Source organism: Olea europaea, unplaced genomic scaffold, assembly GCF_002742605.1.
Source record: "Olea europaea var. sylvestris unplaced genomic scaffold, O_europaea_v1 scaffold922, whole genome shotgun sequence".
Taxonomy (NCBI): Eukaryota; Viridiplantae; Streptophyta; class Magnoliopsida; order Lamiales; family Oleaceae; genus Olea; species Olea europaea.
In genome coordinates this window covers 230,876-246,977 of record NW_019267704.1, presented here as the reverse complement: position 1 = coordinate 246,977, position 16,102 = coordinate 230,876, and the positions used below count along the sequence as shown (strand labels likewise).

At 34.2% G+C, this 16,102-nt stretch overlaps 1 protein-coding gene across 1 annotated transcript in view; it reads right to left on the bottom strand.

Moving 5' to 3' along the window:
• Positions 1–10,345: 10,345 nt before the first annotated feature.
• LOC111392358 (DExH-box ATP-dependent RNA helicase DExH10-like) overlaps positions 10,346–16,102 on the bottom strand; it is an 8,218-nt gene continuing 2,461 nt past the window's right edge. The window contains exons 2-14 of the mRNA XM_023017692.1: positions 16,048–16,100; positions 15,319–15,486; positions 15,169–15,240; positions 14,975–15,091; positions 14,226–14,450; positions 13,937–14,095; positions 13,040–13,129; positions 12,329–12,421; positions 12,037–12,190; positions 11,721–11,866; positions 11,493–11,588; positions 11,152–11,244; positions 10,346–10,698 (exon numbers count right to left, since the gene is read on the bottom strand). Of these exons, the coding sequence (XP_022873460.1) occupies positions 10,588–10,698; positions 11,152–11,244; positions 11,493–11,588; positions 11,721–11,866; positions 12,037–12,190; positions 12,329–12,421; positions 13,040–13,129; positions 13,937–14,095; positions 14,226–14,450; positions 14,975–15,091; positions 15,169–15,240; positions 15,319–15,486; positions 16,048–16,100 (1,577 nt within the window). The 3' untranslated portion in view covers positions 10,346–10,587. The remainder of the gene's footprint in view (positions 10,699–11,151; positions 11,245–11,492; positions 11,589–11,720; positions 11,867–12,036; positions 12,191–12,328; positions 12,422–13,039; positions 13,130–13,936; positions 14,096–14,225; positions 14,451–14,974; positions 15,092–15,168; positions 15,241–15,318; positions 15,487–16,047; positions 16,101–16,102) is intronic.

Sequence of the window (16,102 nt, the reverse complement as noted above, 5' to 3'; positions counted from 1 at the left end):
CAGGTAGCAGAAAGAAGGAAAGCCCTTGAAGAGTTACTTCTCACGATTCAGTTTGGAGCTGATTGTCTATGAAATAATTTTAGATGAGAAAGTGATGGAAGCCTTATGGAATGAACCACTTATGGAGACTCCACTTTGGAAAGATATACGAAACAAAAACCAGCCTCCTGCTATCGACTAGTAAGCCTAATCCAAAAAGAGATCCAAACTGAAGATACAATTGAAAATCGAAAAAATGTAGAATAGGGACGAGTCCTTAAAAAAAGATTCAACATATGCATCTAGAGTGCCAAAGCATCAATATCCACGCCTTTAATCACAAGAACAAAGTACACATGATCTTCCCAACTCTTTTTCATGTATCAAGCAAAGCATTTCCATCTCCTGATAGTCATAAGGTAAAATTTTATAAAATTTATCCTAGTAGAGATGATGATATAGATGAGAGTTATGAGTGTTGGATTAAATGGTTGGAAATGAACACCGGATTAACACATACCCTAAATGCAATTTAGATACCGAATTTACGCATACCGTATATGCAGCTTACCGTATTTGCAACTTACCATTTATGCAGGTTATCATATTTGCAGCTTGTCGTATATACAGCTTACTGTATAAGCAACCGCTTACCATATTTGCATATACCGGCCTTACATATACCGTATGTGCATTGAACTTGGATACTACCCAAAATATAATAGATTAAATTGTAACAAACTGAACAAATAAATCTAGTTGGCCCAAATAAAGCAGATTAATTTTTAATAAAATAGAACAAGTAAACAAATTAGCCAAAAGCGAGAATTTTTTTTAATCGAAACCTATGTGAACACAGTTTCCTTAAAACAGATTCGCTATCTCACAGTAAGTGCTTGAGGATTATATCGGATATCTATCTCCCAAGATACAAATGATGAATAGTAGAATTTGAGTACCTCAAAGACTACTTGAGCGAACAGAATTTGTGTTGAATAATATCACCAACCAACTTTTAAAATATCTAAGACTATATGCTGTATGAAAATTTATGTAGAAACTGTGTTCTATAAATTATGCAGAAAACTGTATGTAGTGTTTTTTTTTTTCTTCTTGTTTAGAGTTGTTAGAAATTGGGTTATATTTATAGGCTCAACAACATGAACGCCATTAACTCATATATAATGGCAATGAATATTGGAGTTTCGAAATTCTAGTGGTCTATTGGAGGAAAAAATTTAGGAAAACGTAGGCTCTTCTAAGTAGCCAATTTTCACGTCCGAAGCTTATTTCGATTCGATTTATCCCCCCTGCGCGCGCACGTAGAGAGAGCCTCTATGCTACATATGATCACACCATTCCAAAGTGCAATATTATTTAAAGTAGTATTCGTTTTCATAGTTTTCCTATATGGGACAACTTAAATGATTTCCCTCTAACAACATCAACTCCTTCTAATTGGCACGCTTTGAGCTCAAAATTATCATTTACCCGAACATTATTTTTAGCAAATAAATACATGATTTCGATGTTCTCATAGAGGAAAACACAAATTAATCTTGGACTTCTAAAATAACCAACCGGGTCCCACTCAAATTTCGTGCCACTCAACTTATTTTTTTCCAACAATCTCCCACATGAATGAAAATTGGCATAGACACAAGACCGTGAGATAAAGATTTGGTGATAAAGTTCAACGATTGAAACCTACATAGGATAGGTAGGTATTACCCTTTGAACATTCTCGTATGAAAGTATATTTACTTTACTAGCTGACAAGTAGAAGTGTTATCTTTGAACTGCTCTACTGGTTGTGTAAATGATGATGTACTCTACACAGGATTCTTCTTAACATAATTATGTTCTCATTATTATGTTCATTTTGGCCATGAACATATGTCTGGTTTTGTGAGAGTTTCCTAGAATTAATCTCCACACAATTCTCTTAAAAGCAGCCTCACTTCTCTCTCACATAGGTGATTTATTATTACAAGTAACCCACATTACTTGGCTCGAATTTCGACGCATAAGAATCATTAAAAGCCTATTGTTTATCCTTCATCTTTACGGGTATCACCGCTACATCATAGGAATGGATAGGAGGTAGTACCCCCACAATGATTTAATTAAGCATTTACAATTAGGTTGTCCCGTTGAACCTAGATTTTGGAATTTCAAGTAAACTAGGCTAGGTTTTCTTTGTAATAACTTACTCGTTCAATGGCTTAAGTCACATTCCTTTCGATGATTTTCCAACTAACTCTCTATTTGAACATTTGATTAGTGGATTCGCAATGTAATCTTTTGACCACACTTAGTCAATAGTGACAACTTCAGTTGAGAATAGTTGTCTTATGGTATTGTGTCTACGACGTATATATCTAGACTTAAACTGACTGACTGCCACAATATATCCAAATTGTTAGCACACGTTTTGACCATCTTAGAATATCCTCTAAGAAGTTGCGTAACCACTCAACCTCTTCGCCATATTTATCTGGAGCTATAAACTCAGATCACATATGGCTATAACTATTTGCTTAGAGGATTTCGAGGATCTGGCAACACCTCCCAATGTGAACACAAATCCACTGGTGGACTTTGAGTCTTTATATCAGATATCCAGTTAGCATCACTATATCATTCAATAACCGCTGGATATCTCGTATAATGTAGTCCGAAGTTACGAGTATATTTTAAGTATCTTAGTACTCTTATTATTCCTTTTCAGCGATCAGCTCTTGGATTACTCGTATATCTACTCAGTTTATTAACTGTGTAGGCTATGTCTGGTCTTATACGACTCATCAAGTACATTAGACTTTTAATGATTCTCGAGTATTCTACTTGAGAAACACTTTCACCTTTATTTTTAGATAGATATTCACTTGTATCTATCGATGTTTTAACCAAACCAGTATTAACCTTATTGAATTTTTCTAAGATTTTGTCCACACATTTGACTGATTTAGAGTAAGCTCATCTGATGTTCTTGAAATTTTAATTCCAAATATAACATCAGTTAAACCCATATCTTTCATGTCAAATTTCAAATTTAACATATTTTTAGTAAATTTAATCATCTTATTGTCACTAACAACAATAAGCATGTCATCAACATAAATAAATAAAAAGACATAACCATTTTCAGTGTCTTTGACGTAAATACATTTGTCACTCTCGTTGATTTTAAATCTACACTCCATCATGACATTATCAAAATTTTCATGCCATTATTGTTTGAGTGTTTGTTTCAATATAATGACTTCACCAATTTACAGACTTTTTTCCTGTCCTCGTGATGAAACCCCCTAGGGTTGTTCCATATAGATTTCTTCTTCTAAATCTTCATTTAAAAATGCAATTTTAACATCCATCTGATGTACTTCAAGATTTCGCAGAACGACAATCGCAAGTATCATCCTAATCGATGTTATTCTCGTCACTAAAGAATACGTATCAAAGTAATCAAGGCATTCTCTTTGTTTGTAACATTTTATTACTAATCTGACCTTATACTTTTCGATAGTTCCATCCGCGTTCATTTTCCTTTTGAAAATTCATTTGTAGCCTAATATTTTGCTTCTTGAAGGAAGATCTACTAGCTCCCATACATGATTTTACGGTATGGAATCTATTTCACTTTTAATGACATCTTTTCATTGAGATCCTTCCGAAAAATTCACAGTTTCTTGATAACTTTGAGGTTCACTTTCTAACATATATGTCAGAAAATCAGGGCCATAAGATTTTTCTGTCCTTTCCTATTTGCAACGTCTAACCTCAATCTCCTTTCCTAGTTCTTTGTCATGACAATTTTCAGTCATAGTTTGATATATTCATTTAGAGGGACTGCTTCCTCTTTGGACTTGTACGAAAATATGAAGTATTTCTTTATTCTAATATTGTATTTTTGTGTATGTCTGCGATTTTAAAATCATACACAAGAAATCGATAAGCACTATTATTATGTGTATAGCCAATGAAGATGCAATCTACTAATTTTGGGCCTATCTTTATCTTTTTTGGTGTTAAAACAACCACTTTGACAAGACACCTCCACACTCGTAAATATTTATAGAATGACTTTCTTCCATTCCATAACTCATAAAGAGTCTTTTTCATTTTCTTTCGGGTCACCTTATTTAAAAAGTAATTTACTGATAACACAGTTTCCCCCCTCATGTTCTGAGATAACCCAGAATTTACTAACATTGCATTTCATCATTTTTTTAAGGTGCAATTTTTTTGTTCAACAACACTATTTTATTGTGGAGAATAAGTTGCACTGGTTTCATAATTGATTCCATGTTGTACACAGAATCTAGTAAGTAGTGCTTTCTACTCACCACTTCGATTACTTCGCAGCACCTTAATTTTCTTATTAAGTTGATTTTCAACCTCATTCTAATAGAGAACAAATTTCTCTATGCTTTCATTCTTGCTTTTAAGCAGATACATATAATAGTATTTTGTGCTATCGTTGACAAAAGTAATGAAATATTTGTTGTCACCTCTTGTTTGTACAAGTTTTAAATCGCATACGTCGCTATGAATTAAATCAAATGGTCTTGTATTTCATTCAATTGATTTAAAGGATGATCTTTTTAATTTTATCTCACCACAGGTTTCATACTTATTGTTGGAATCAATGTGGAATGCGGGTATGCATTTCAAGTAACTAGTCTACATAAAGTATCATAGTTAACATATCCTAGACTACCATGTCATAAGTTGGAAGATTCAAGCAAGTAAGAAGAAGAGTTTATTCATTTTTGGCTTAACAACCATTACATTCAGTTTAAACATACCATCAGAAACATAACATTTTCCAACAAACATTCCACTTTTTGATAAAATAACCATGTTTGGCTCAAATATAATACGAAAACCATGCTTATCAGAAGCGATCTAGACACAAGGTTCTTGCAAATTTTAGGCACATATAGTACATTGTTGAGAGTCAGTTCCTTTTCCGAGATCATCTTCAGAACCACCTTTCCTAACATTTGATTTTCAGAAGTTGCTGAATTTTCCATGATCAACTTCTCTCCATTCTCAATTGTTTCGAACGCAGCAAACAACTCTTTATTAGAGCACACATGCCGTGTGGCACTGGTGTCAATCTACCACTCTTTTGGGTTAGAATCTTCAATGTTCACATCAGAAATGACAGTTGGGAGATTCATTTCCAACACGTTATGTGCCATGTAGTCAACCATGTTTGCTTCTTTATTATTCTTCTTTGACAATTTGTATTTCGAAGACTTGTGGCCTACTTTGTCATAATTGAAATATTTTTTTTTGAAATTTCTTCTTAGAAACACCTTCTTTTGGTCCCAGCTTGGTACCTTTAGAGCCAGATGTCCCAGACTTGTTCTTTAAAGTCTTAGAACTTTGACAGTGCTCAACAACATTGGCATTAGCTACAATAGGATTGAATCCCTTCTTTTCTAAACTTATGTTGTCTTATTCAATTTAAAAGGTTTCTGAGGTAACCCAGAACTTACTAATATTGCATTCATCATTTTTTTAAGGTGCGATTTTTTCGTTCATTAACACCATTTTATTGTGGAGAATAAGCTGTAGTGGTTTCATATATGATTCCATGTTGTGCACAGAATCCAGCAAAGGGTACTTTCTGCTCACCACCTCGATCATTTCGTAGCACCTTAATTTTCTTATTAAGTTGATTTCAACCTCATACTAATAGAGAACAAATTTCTCTATGGTTTCGTCCTTACTTTTAAGCGAATACACATAACAGTATTTTGTTCTATCGTCGACAAAAGTAATGAAATACATGTTACCACCTCTTGTTTGTACAAGTTTTAAATCACATACATCGCTGTAAATTAAATCAAATGATTTTGTGTTTCATTCAATTGATTTAAAGGATGACCTTGTTAATTTTGTCTCACCACAAGTTTTCCACTTATGGCTAGAATCTATGGAATGCAGGTATGCATTTCAAGTTAACTAATCTACATAAAATATCATAGTTAACATGTCATAGTCTACCATGTCATAAGTTGGAAAACTCAAGCAAATAAGAAGAAGAGTTTATTCATTTTTGGCTTAACAGCCATTACATTCAGTTTAAACATACCATCAGAAACATAACCTTTTCGGACAAACATTCCACTTTTTGACAAAATAACCGTGTTTGGCTCAAATATAATACGAAAACCATGCTTATCAGAAGCGATCCAGACACAAGGTTCCTGCGAATTTTCGGCACATAAAGTACATTTTTAAGAGTCAACTCATTTTTCGAGGTCATCTTTAGAACCACATTTCCTTAACACTTGATTTTCAGAAGTTGCTGAATTTTTCATAAACAATTTCTCTCCATTCTCAATTGTTTCGAACGTAGCGAACAACTCTTTATCAGAGCAAACATGCCATGTGACACTGGTGTCAATCTACCACTCTTTTGAGTTAGAACCTACCATGTTCATTTCAGAAATGACTGCTGTGAGATTCATTTCCAACACATCATGTGCCATGTAGTCAACCATATTTGCTTCTTTATTATTCTTCTTTGGCAATCTGTATTTCGAAGACTTGTAGCCTACTTTGTCACAATTGAAACATTTTTCTTGGAATTTCTTCTTAGAAATGCCTTCTTTCGGTCCCAGCTTAGTACCTTTAGCGCCATTTGTCCTAGACTTGTTCTTTAAAGTCTTAGAACTTTGACTGTGCTTAACAACATTCATTTTACCCACAATAGGATTGAACCCCTTCTTTTCTGAACTTCTGTTATCTTTTTCAATTTGAAGTCTAACAATCAATTCTTCGATGTTCATTTCCTTTCATTTGTGCTTAAGTTAATTCGTAAAATCTTTCCATGCGTAGGACAATTTTTCAATAATTGTAGCCATTTGGAAAGTTTCACTTAAAATCATCCCTTCGACATAAATCTCATAAAGAATCACTTGGAGTTCTTTCACTTGACTGATTACTGTTTTGGAGTCCACCATCTTATAATCTAAGAATCGACCAACAATGAATTTCTTGGCTCCAGCATCCTTAGTCTTATATTTTATATCCAATGAATCTCATAGCTCCTTAGCAGTTTTCAAAGTACTATATACATTATATAGCGAGTCTACTAAGTTGTACTTTATGTAGTTTCAACATAGAAAATCCGAATGTTTCCAAGCATTAACAACACTGATCGTTTGAACATCTCTCTCACCCTCATTGAGTTTTGGAGCAGTTTTTGTCAAAATCTCGCAAGATTCAAGGTAGTCAAGTAAAATAGCATTTTTTGTTGCCACTTCTTGAATTCAAGCTATTGAATTTCTCCGATTTTTCTCTATGATTAACCAGAACAATAATAGTATGACCAGTTGTTGGAGCCACGGTTTGGCTCGTAGCATAACTTGACAATTTAGCCACAATCTGAGTCACAACTGAACTTGGCCCTTGAGCCACAGTAGAGCCCACAAGCTAATTTCCAATAGCAATAGTTTGGAACACATCCATGTTGGTCGCTTCGATTGTCATTTCTAAAAAACAAACGAAAATTTAGTTTCTAAAATTAATAGTATAAGAAACCAAATTTTTTTTTTTCAATCTATTTCAAGTTTGTTGGATTAAATAGTTGAAAATGAATACCAGATTAACATATACCGTATATGTAATTTAGATACCGAATTTACGAATATCGTATACGCAGCTTATTATTTATGCAACTTATCGTATATACAGCTTACCATATATGCAACTTATTGTATTTGTAGCTTACTGTATATACAGCTTACAGTATTTGCAACAGCTTACCGTATTTGCAACCGCTTATCGTATATATAACAGTTTAACGTATTTGCATATACCGTATATGCATTGAACTTGGATACTACCCAAAATATAGCAGATTAAATTGCAATAAACTGAGCAAATTAATCTAATTGGCCAAATAATGCAAATTAATTTTTAATAAAACAGAACAAGTAAACTAATTAGCTAAAAGCAAGAAATTTTTTTAACCGAGGCCTGTGTGAACACTTTTTTCTTAAAACAGAATCGTCCCCTCACCGTAGGTACTTGAATATTAAATTGGACGTTTGTCTCTCAGGATACAATGGATAAATAGTAGAATTTGAGTAACTCAAACACTACTCGAGCGAACATAATTTGTGTTGAACAATATCACCAACCAACTTTTAGATAGACACAAAACTATATTCTATATGAAAATTTATGCAAAAACAATGTTCTATAAATTATTCAGAAAACTGTATACAGTGTTTGTTTTTCTCTTTTTTACTTCTTGTTTAGAATTCTTAGAAATCGGGTTTTATTTATAGGCTCAACACCATGAATACTATTAACTCGTATATAATGACAATGAATATTGGAATTTCGGAAGTTTCGGAATTCCAATGGTCAGTTGGAGGAAAAAATTTATCAAAATGTAGGCTCTTCTAAGGGTTCAATTTCCACGTCCAAAGCTTATTTTAGTTCGATTTGCCTTCCTATGCTTGCACGTAAAGAGAGCTTCTATGCTATACATTATCACACCATTCTAAAGTGCAATCCTAATTAAAGTGGTATTTATTTTTCATAATTTTTCTATATGGGACAACCTTAAATAGTTTCCCTTCAACAACATAAACTCCTTTTAATTGTCACATTTTGAGCTCCAATTCCTTGTTAACCCGAACATCATTTTTGGCAAGTAAATGCATGATTTCGATGTTCTCAAGGAGGAGAACACAAATCAATCTTGAAATTCCAAAATAACCAATTGGGTTCCACTCAAATGTTGTGTCAAAGTTAGTCATTTAATCCATTTTTTAAATTATCTTTTTTCAACAATGAGGTCGTAAGGATGGCTAAGTTACTTGACCAATAGAGTAGGGAATATGAGGTATTTATCAACTGGAAGCCCAAATACTCAAGTACAGGAGAGCGAGGTCACCGGGGCAGAGGAAAACATACGGACTCTACACAATTACCTGTAGTTAACCAGCACTCTTGACCTGTAAATTTCTATTATTAAAATTTATTTATATTGTATGTGCTTTATATATAATATGTCAATTTATATAGTTTACTTTGAACAACCTAAATTATAATTAATTGTAAAAAAATTGAAACATTTTTCTTCTCGACTCAATGTAGGATGAAATATATAACTCAAAAAAGCGGTTATGGTGTATGTTATACTCAAATCTAAAAATTGGAAAGATTAAAAATATTTTTGAAACTTGAAGAAATAACTATGGTATCATCAGAAAAGTAAGAGTGTTTCTGATATTATTTCAAAAAAAAAGGCACTTAAATAGTCTTTGTGTTTTATTATTTGTCTGGACATTACACGCTTTAATCTGCAAAATTTCTGTACCTCGTTTCCTTTCAAAATCATACAAAAATGGAGAGTCCTAAGTCCCAGGGTTTGACAAAAATTAATGATCATTGCCAGGCTTATAAGAGAAATTAAAACTATAAATTATTTGACTCACCATTATCCCCTATACGTGTACCTTATATTACAGTGGCAGATATATTTGTCAAAATGTTAAATCTTTTCTCAAAAGCGTATTAAATTACACAGAGGGTTGATTTCATTTCAAATTTTCACATTTTCACACCCAACCAACCTAACCTAACCTTGTTTAAAAATTAAATTTGAGCAAATTATCTCGGAACTTAGAGCGCATAATGTAGTTATTGCAAGGTTATAGATGAGTTCAAGGAGTATGGCAAGTTATTTGCTTCTGACCAACATTTTCATATTGTTATTTGATACTCGAAATGAGTTTACCGTCCAATTATGAAATCCTTGAAAAGAGAGGTACGTAGCTCAAGTTTTCGCCCGATTTAGCAACAAATAATTTGGTTGCTTTTGGCAGATCGAATGTTTAGGAAATCAGATAACTTTCGAGGTTGAAGGAACACCTTTCTTAGGGTTGGGCTCTTCTACCTTTTACCTGGTGTGGTTATGAATCCCTAATTTTCAAAAGTGAGATTTTAAACCCTTAACTTATTAAAGGACCATGCTACATTCACACAGCCATTTACACAATGGTTTACACACTCGACACTTGGGGCGGCTGTCAATAGGGGGCGGCCAAATGTCGAGTATGTAAAAAATTGTACAAATGCTTGTGTACAAATAGTTTTATCCCTTATTGAAATTGATTGATTTGAATTCTCAAATGACCGAAATCAATAATAAATATGTTCAAATTGCTGATGAGTTCACATGACTTGCAGCTGAAGGACAAAATTGTCAACTCGCTCAACATTTATCTCCATTTCAATGAAAAGCATGCGCATTTGACCGTCCACGTGCGACCAAAAATCTTTCGACAGATCAACCCTAATTTACAAATAGGAAAATAACTCATACAAGTTTAAAAGAATTATCTTCCTCATTACTCTACTGTTGCGTTTGTACACAATGTTAAATTAAAATAGAAAGAAAAGGAAAAGAAAGACATGATGGCGCTAACACAGTTCTTTGAAAACTAGGCTTAGAAACACTATAGACTAATCAAAAATATTTAAGAAGCTAATTTACTATCTACAATTCAGAGACACTGTGAATTGGCAAATATTATAAATATTTATGAAGCTGACTAGGAGTCTACAATTTCAGAGATAGAGTGAATTTGCAAACATTATCCCTCGACGAAGGCTTCCACTAGCTGCTGCAAATTTGTTCTCTAAATCAGCTTCCCCGACCGCATGAGCAGCAGCTTTCAACTGGAAAACCCGAAAAAATAAGATAGTAAACTAAAGATCGGCATATAATCCGTGTCTTGAAACGAACTTCAAGTGCTGGTTTGGTAATTGACGTACAGTATAAGGTCATACTAGCTGTATTATATAACATTAACAGCATTTCAGAATTGTCCAGCCATCCGTTGGCCTGAAGAAGAGATACCTTCATGGAAAGGGACCAAAAATGGTCCAGAAGTAAAGGCATCCAACAATTCATGCATCCTATCCTAACATTTGCTAGAAAGGCTCGATGATTATATTTTATTTTTCTTCAAATCGTTAAACCAAACTATTTCGACAATTATATTTTACTTTTCTTCAAATTGTTAAACCAACCAATTGGAAAAGGCCCCATTTTGCATGTCATGTTCACCTATTTATGTACTCTTGCTCAAATGAAAAATTCATAGGATTTATGACAATCGATTGGATTACCTGGTTTAAAAATTCATCCAGCCTTCTAACTAGTCGTATAATGCTACCTTCGAGGATGTCTGTCTCTTCTATAACAACTTTAAAAGATTTTCCCTGAAAAAAGAGAGTTTAGAGAAACAATGAGTTTAGACATGATCTAGACCAACATATTTGAAAAGATGCACCGACTCAAAACCAAGCAATCGATCTAAGTTGCTTTTTTGCAAATAAAATTTCTTAAAAGTTTCATTTGACCAAGAATATTAATCATATCCCAAGTGATAAATTTAGAGGCATCAAATAAGAATAAGAGTGTAGTTTAACATGCCATCTACTGAAAAAACACAAGTCACTAAATCAACCTCTGACCACAGGTGGATCACATTCATCAAGCATGGTCTGACTGCTGCCTCAACATATTCCTCCACGTGTACTTCGAGTCCACATTCACGTTGTATCTGAGGCAAAATTTCAAGTTGTCATTTACCATGCTCTGCAATATGTCTCTTTTTTCGGTTTGCAGATCGCCACTGTAGATAATAAAATTAGATCTAACGCACATATGAGCATGTGTAAAAAGCTGAACACACCTCTGCTATTCTTCTAGCGCTGTCTTGAAGCTGTTGCAGTGGTTTAACAAGTACTGCTGTTACATCTATTTTCCCTGATTTGTCTCCTGGAATGAAGCAACTTGCCAGAGCAGCGACTTGATGATGATCAAGATCATTGAAGGTACCTGAAAAAAAAAAAAATGTGATGCTATGATAAACTAACATTCCATATGGGACTGGTCCATAACATGCAATTTCCAGCTGGGAAAAATTAAACGCTGCTCAACACATATCTAAGTGTGGAAAAGAAATGACAGCAGACATAAGTTTGAAAGATCAATGATAGAGCCTTCACCATTGAACATCAATTCAGTAACAAGGAGCTCATCTCCTGTATCTATGAAACAGGCTGCTCGTCCTTTCAACTGAACAACACCATCAGCATCAATGTGCCCCAGCTTTTTCAGAACCCGTGAGCGGTTTCTAAGTTCAATGCGAAATTTTTGAAGCTGAATACAGACATGAGGTAGCAATTGAGACAGGACCAAAGAAGGCATACACATAGACAGCAGCTAATCAGCAGATATATGAACATGCATATGTACATGTACATGCATCTAGAGGAGCATCCAACAAACAACAAATACCTGTGAATCACGCATTTTGGACTTTAGCTGTTGAATTTCATGATTCAATTCTGATTTTCTGCGGAAACTTCTAATCTGATGTTCATCTTGAGACTGCATAGCATAAACGTGAATAAAATAAAACTAAATACAATACCATATATATTCTCACACATTTAATAAATATACTAGCTCCCCAATTTCTAGTTTTGAGTATCATATTCACCCCTCACCACTTTGTCAGTCATAGCTAATCTCAAATGAGGTTGATACACCTAAATGTCCTTGTGAACTAAAGACGGAATTTTCTACTATCGCAATTTAATTTGTTTCTTTTAAATAAGAATACCCTTTTTGTGCATACACAATTCTAAGTATGTATGCTAGGGGAAATCTCAACTTAATATTTGTTGAAGACTTTGGTAACAAATGGTACTAAAAACTAAATCCATAAAACTCGGATTTATAACAAAACCAAACAGGGGCAATGCAACAATTTATTTTCCTATTGTTTACTTTGAGATATGAATCAAAAGGTAGTCGGGAATGAATATATTACTTAAAACAGGGCATGTCATTACATTTTTTAAACATGAAGGGTATTTTCTCACAAAAATAAGCCAATGCCTCTATAAAGAACCAACTCGCAGATGTTTCTACATAGGGAAGGTAGAAGCAACTAGCCGAAACAAACGTTTTGGCGGGAAAGGGAAAAAATAAACTTTTTCAGACCTTATGCAATGGGTGAGAAAATAATTTCTGTTCAAGTTCCTCAATCTGGTTAACGAGCTCAACAACTCCAGGTTCTTCAATTCCCATGTCCTGACAAAAGGCACAAATGTTAGAAATATATATATCGCCGTTCCTCGGAAAAGATGTCAACACAGGTTAATATAAGCTTTTCATTAATAATGAAAATTATGAAACACCGCATGTGGATCTATGGAAAAACATTCTGCCCTCTGGTTCTGGATATCATGAAGACAAGGTAACTAAATGGGCAAATGTAAAAGCATGTCACAGACAAAGTTTTTTAATTATAGTTGGTCTCTGCCAGAAGAGGAAAGATTCAAGAAATTCAACTGTGACATGGACTGAGACGAGCAGCAATGATAATTGTGCTGACGCTGCCTCTGGCCAATAAAAACAAATAATCATGACTGAAAACTATTATTTTCCTGCCTCTGTTATTGTTCCATTCTTGTGTGTTGGTAGGATGGACTTCTATATTTGTTTTCAATTCATATTAGTCTTACCTATGAGTGTAGGAATTATTTTGATTTTAGGATAATAATGAATAAACAAAAACAAAAATAAGTAGTTGCATCAATTTTGTTGCTTACTTGGATACTGTGACTGACACTTCAACAAAAAATGAAAAGAGTTCCGTTGCTAAATATAATATATCGACGGCTTTAATAATTTCAACAAAGAACCGAGGTACAAGTAAACTGTTGGACCGTGATAGTAACATGGTTCATAACTTCATACAAATTAGGGATTAAACATAAGGCTGCTTTATGAGATCAGGATTAGCTGGAGATAACAATGAGAAATGATCTTCAGCAAATCCATATAAGAAAATAATGTCAATTAGGATAGTCTAAATATGAATGTAAGATTGCATACCTTCATAGGATTAAGCTTTGGAATGCCCTGCGGAAAACGTTTTTCAAGCTCCTGTACAGCAAGCAGAACACTCTGTCTAGCTTCTGTTGGCCGTAAATCAGAAGGAACAGCAATCCTGAGCTTGCTGACTGCAGAAATAAGAGGCAACTGAACAGGAACCTGAGAAAAAGAAATCAATGTTATTTTCTAAAGGGCATTTATTTTCATAATTCATGCTCCAGTCGGACTAAATTGCAATGCACAATAAGCTTTGTCAGAGAATTTTTCGGTCAAGATTCTATCAACATACCACATGCATTTCCCCCTTTTCTCCAGGACAGGGAGGACATGGTTTGGGTCGAGAACCATTATCACTTGAGCCAAAAGAGCAGTGAAGCAAAGTGTCCACAATATAACTACTACCACAGGAAGAAGCAAGCGCCGCAGGCATAGAACCCAATGCAGCTGGAGTTTTATTCACCACATGGACTACAACTCCCCAACCCCAATCTTTGCCACTTCCCCTTATTTTAACCTGCAGTTCGACAAAAGTAGCTCAGACACAGAGAATGCATAAGTGAAACCAGAAACAACACAGAAAAGTGAAACCAAAAACAACCCACAGGAGGGGGAGTAAAGGGATTTAAGCATCATTACATTCAAAAAATCAGTAAAAAACCAGTTTTGTCTCAAAGTGACTGCCCAAAGCCTCTCTTCTCGTAACTTCACTCCAACATCACATAGAAGTAAAAAGGAGCAGCCATGGAGGGAAAGAATCACAATGAACTCAGAAAAACACTTTCAAATCCCCTTTGAGTAAAGCTTTAAATTAATAGAGCAAAACACCAAATATGTAAAGCAAAATGAACTGCAGCATATAACAGAAAACAATACAGAGCAAAAATATAAAAGATGTAGCAGGGGAATCGCAAATAAGGAAAGAGTGACATGCAAGCTGATCAAATGAACAGAAGTTACAATAGGAAGACATAGATGTTATTCACATTATTCTAGATCGAAGCATATATAAAATATACAAACACCTATCTTCTCACTTACCAGCCTACCAGATTGAAGGAAATAGAGAACTCTTTCAGGCCGCATAATTTCTGCCACCATTTTCTTTTCAACTTGGGCTATCTCAAGATGTAGCTTATGATATTCAGTAACCTCAGCCTTAAAATTTAACAAGAAAATATTAGAATATGATTTAAAAAATGCATTGCAAGCATAAATAATCAGAATAACTAGACCTCTCCAGAAGCATCAAGCACTGCAGCCTCCTCTTCCAGCTTGGAGACCTTTTTCCCAATGTCAGGCAATGCCTAAAGAAGAACTTTAGACGTTATCAACCAAGATCCAAAAATATATGAAAATAAATAAGGGAATTTTTCAGGGAAAACCTTCTCATACTGAAACTGGTGAAAGGAATTTCTGATGACATGCTCAGCAGTAAATTGTCCCTCAGCACGAGTCATTAAATTCAGGATAGAGTAGTAGCTTAGCCTGAAAGTACTGACCAATGGAGCTGGTTTACCCAGAACCATGTCCTTAAGGACATTCATTTCCATCTGATTTCAAAAAGTAATGTACAGTTTTTAATGAAAAGTTTAGTTAAATCATGTCTTTTAATATACTTGGAATAGCAAATTTCATGTCCTAAGGGTCACATATGATTAGATGTAGGTTTGAACCGACTGACATATTAGCATAATTCTTGATCTCGCAAGAGCTCAAGTGTCGCCTCCTACTTAGACACACCTATTCCTATCCAGAGGGTTAGTTCAGTAGCAACACTTATTTATACAGTATTGAGTTTTGCCATTTGTTGACATTCCTATCTGTCTTGCTTTTTTCAGTCATATTTTAACCATGGAAGTTAAGGAATAGCAGTTATTTAGCAATTTAGTCTTGATACGACTGAATGTATAGAAGTTCAAATAGGAATTTCAATTTGTTCTAAAGCTTCATCAACCAGAAGACAATTTCCAAATTATAATGGCTACTGCCAAATGATAACAAGATATGGAAAGTAACTCTCTATTAGATACATTTTTCAAGGAGAATTTACTCTAAAATTTTATTTTTCCCAAATCTTAAACTGAGATACATGGTGCCAGCAATAAATTTACCTTTTCGTCAATCATTATAATACAAATACCCTTCTCATCTTTACCACGACGTCCA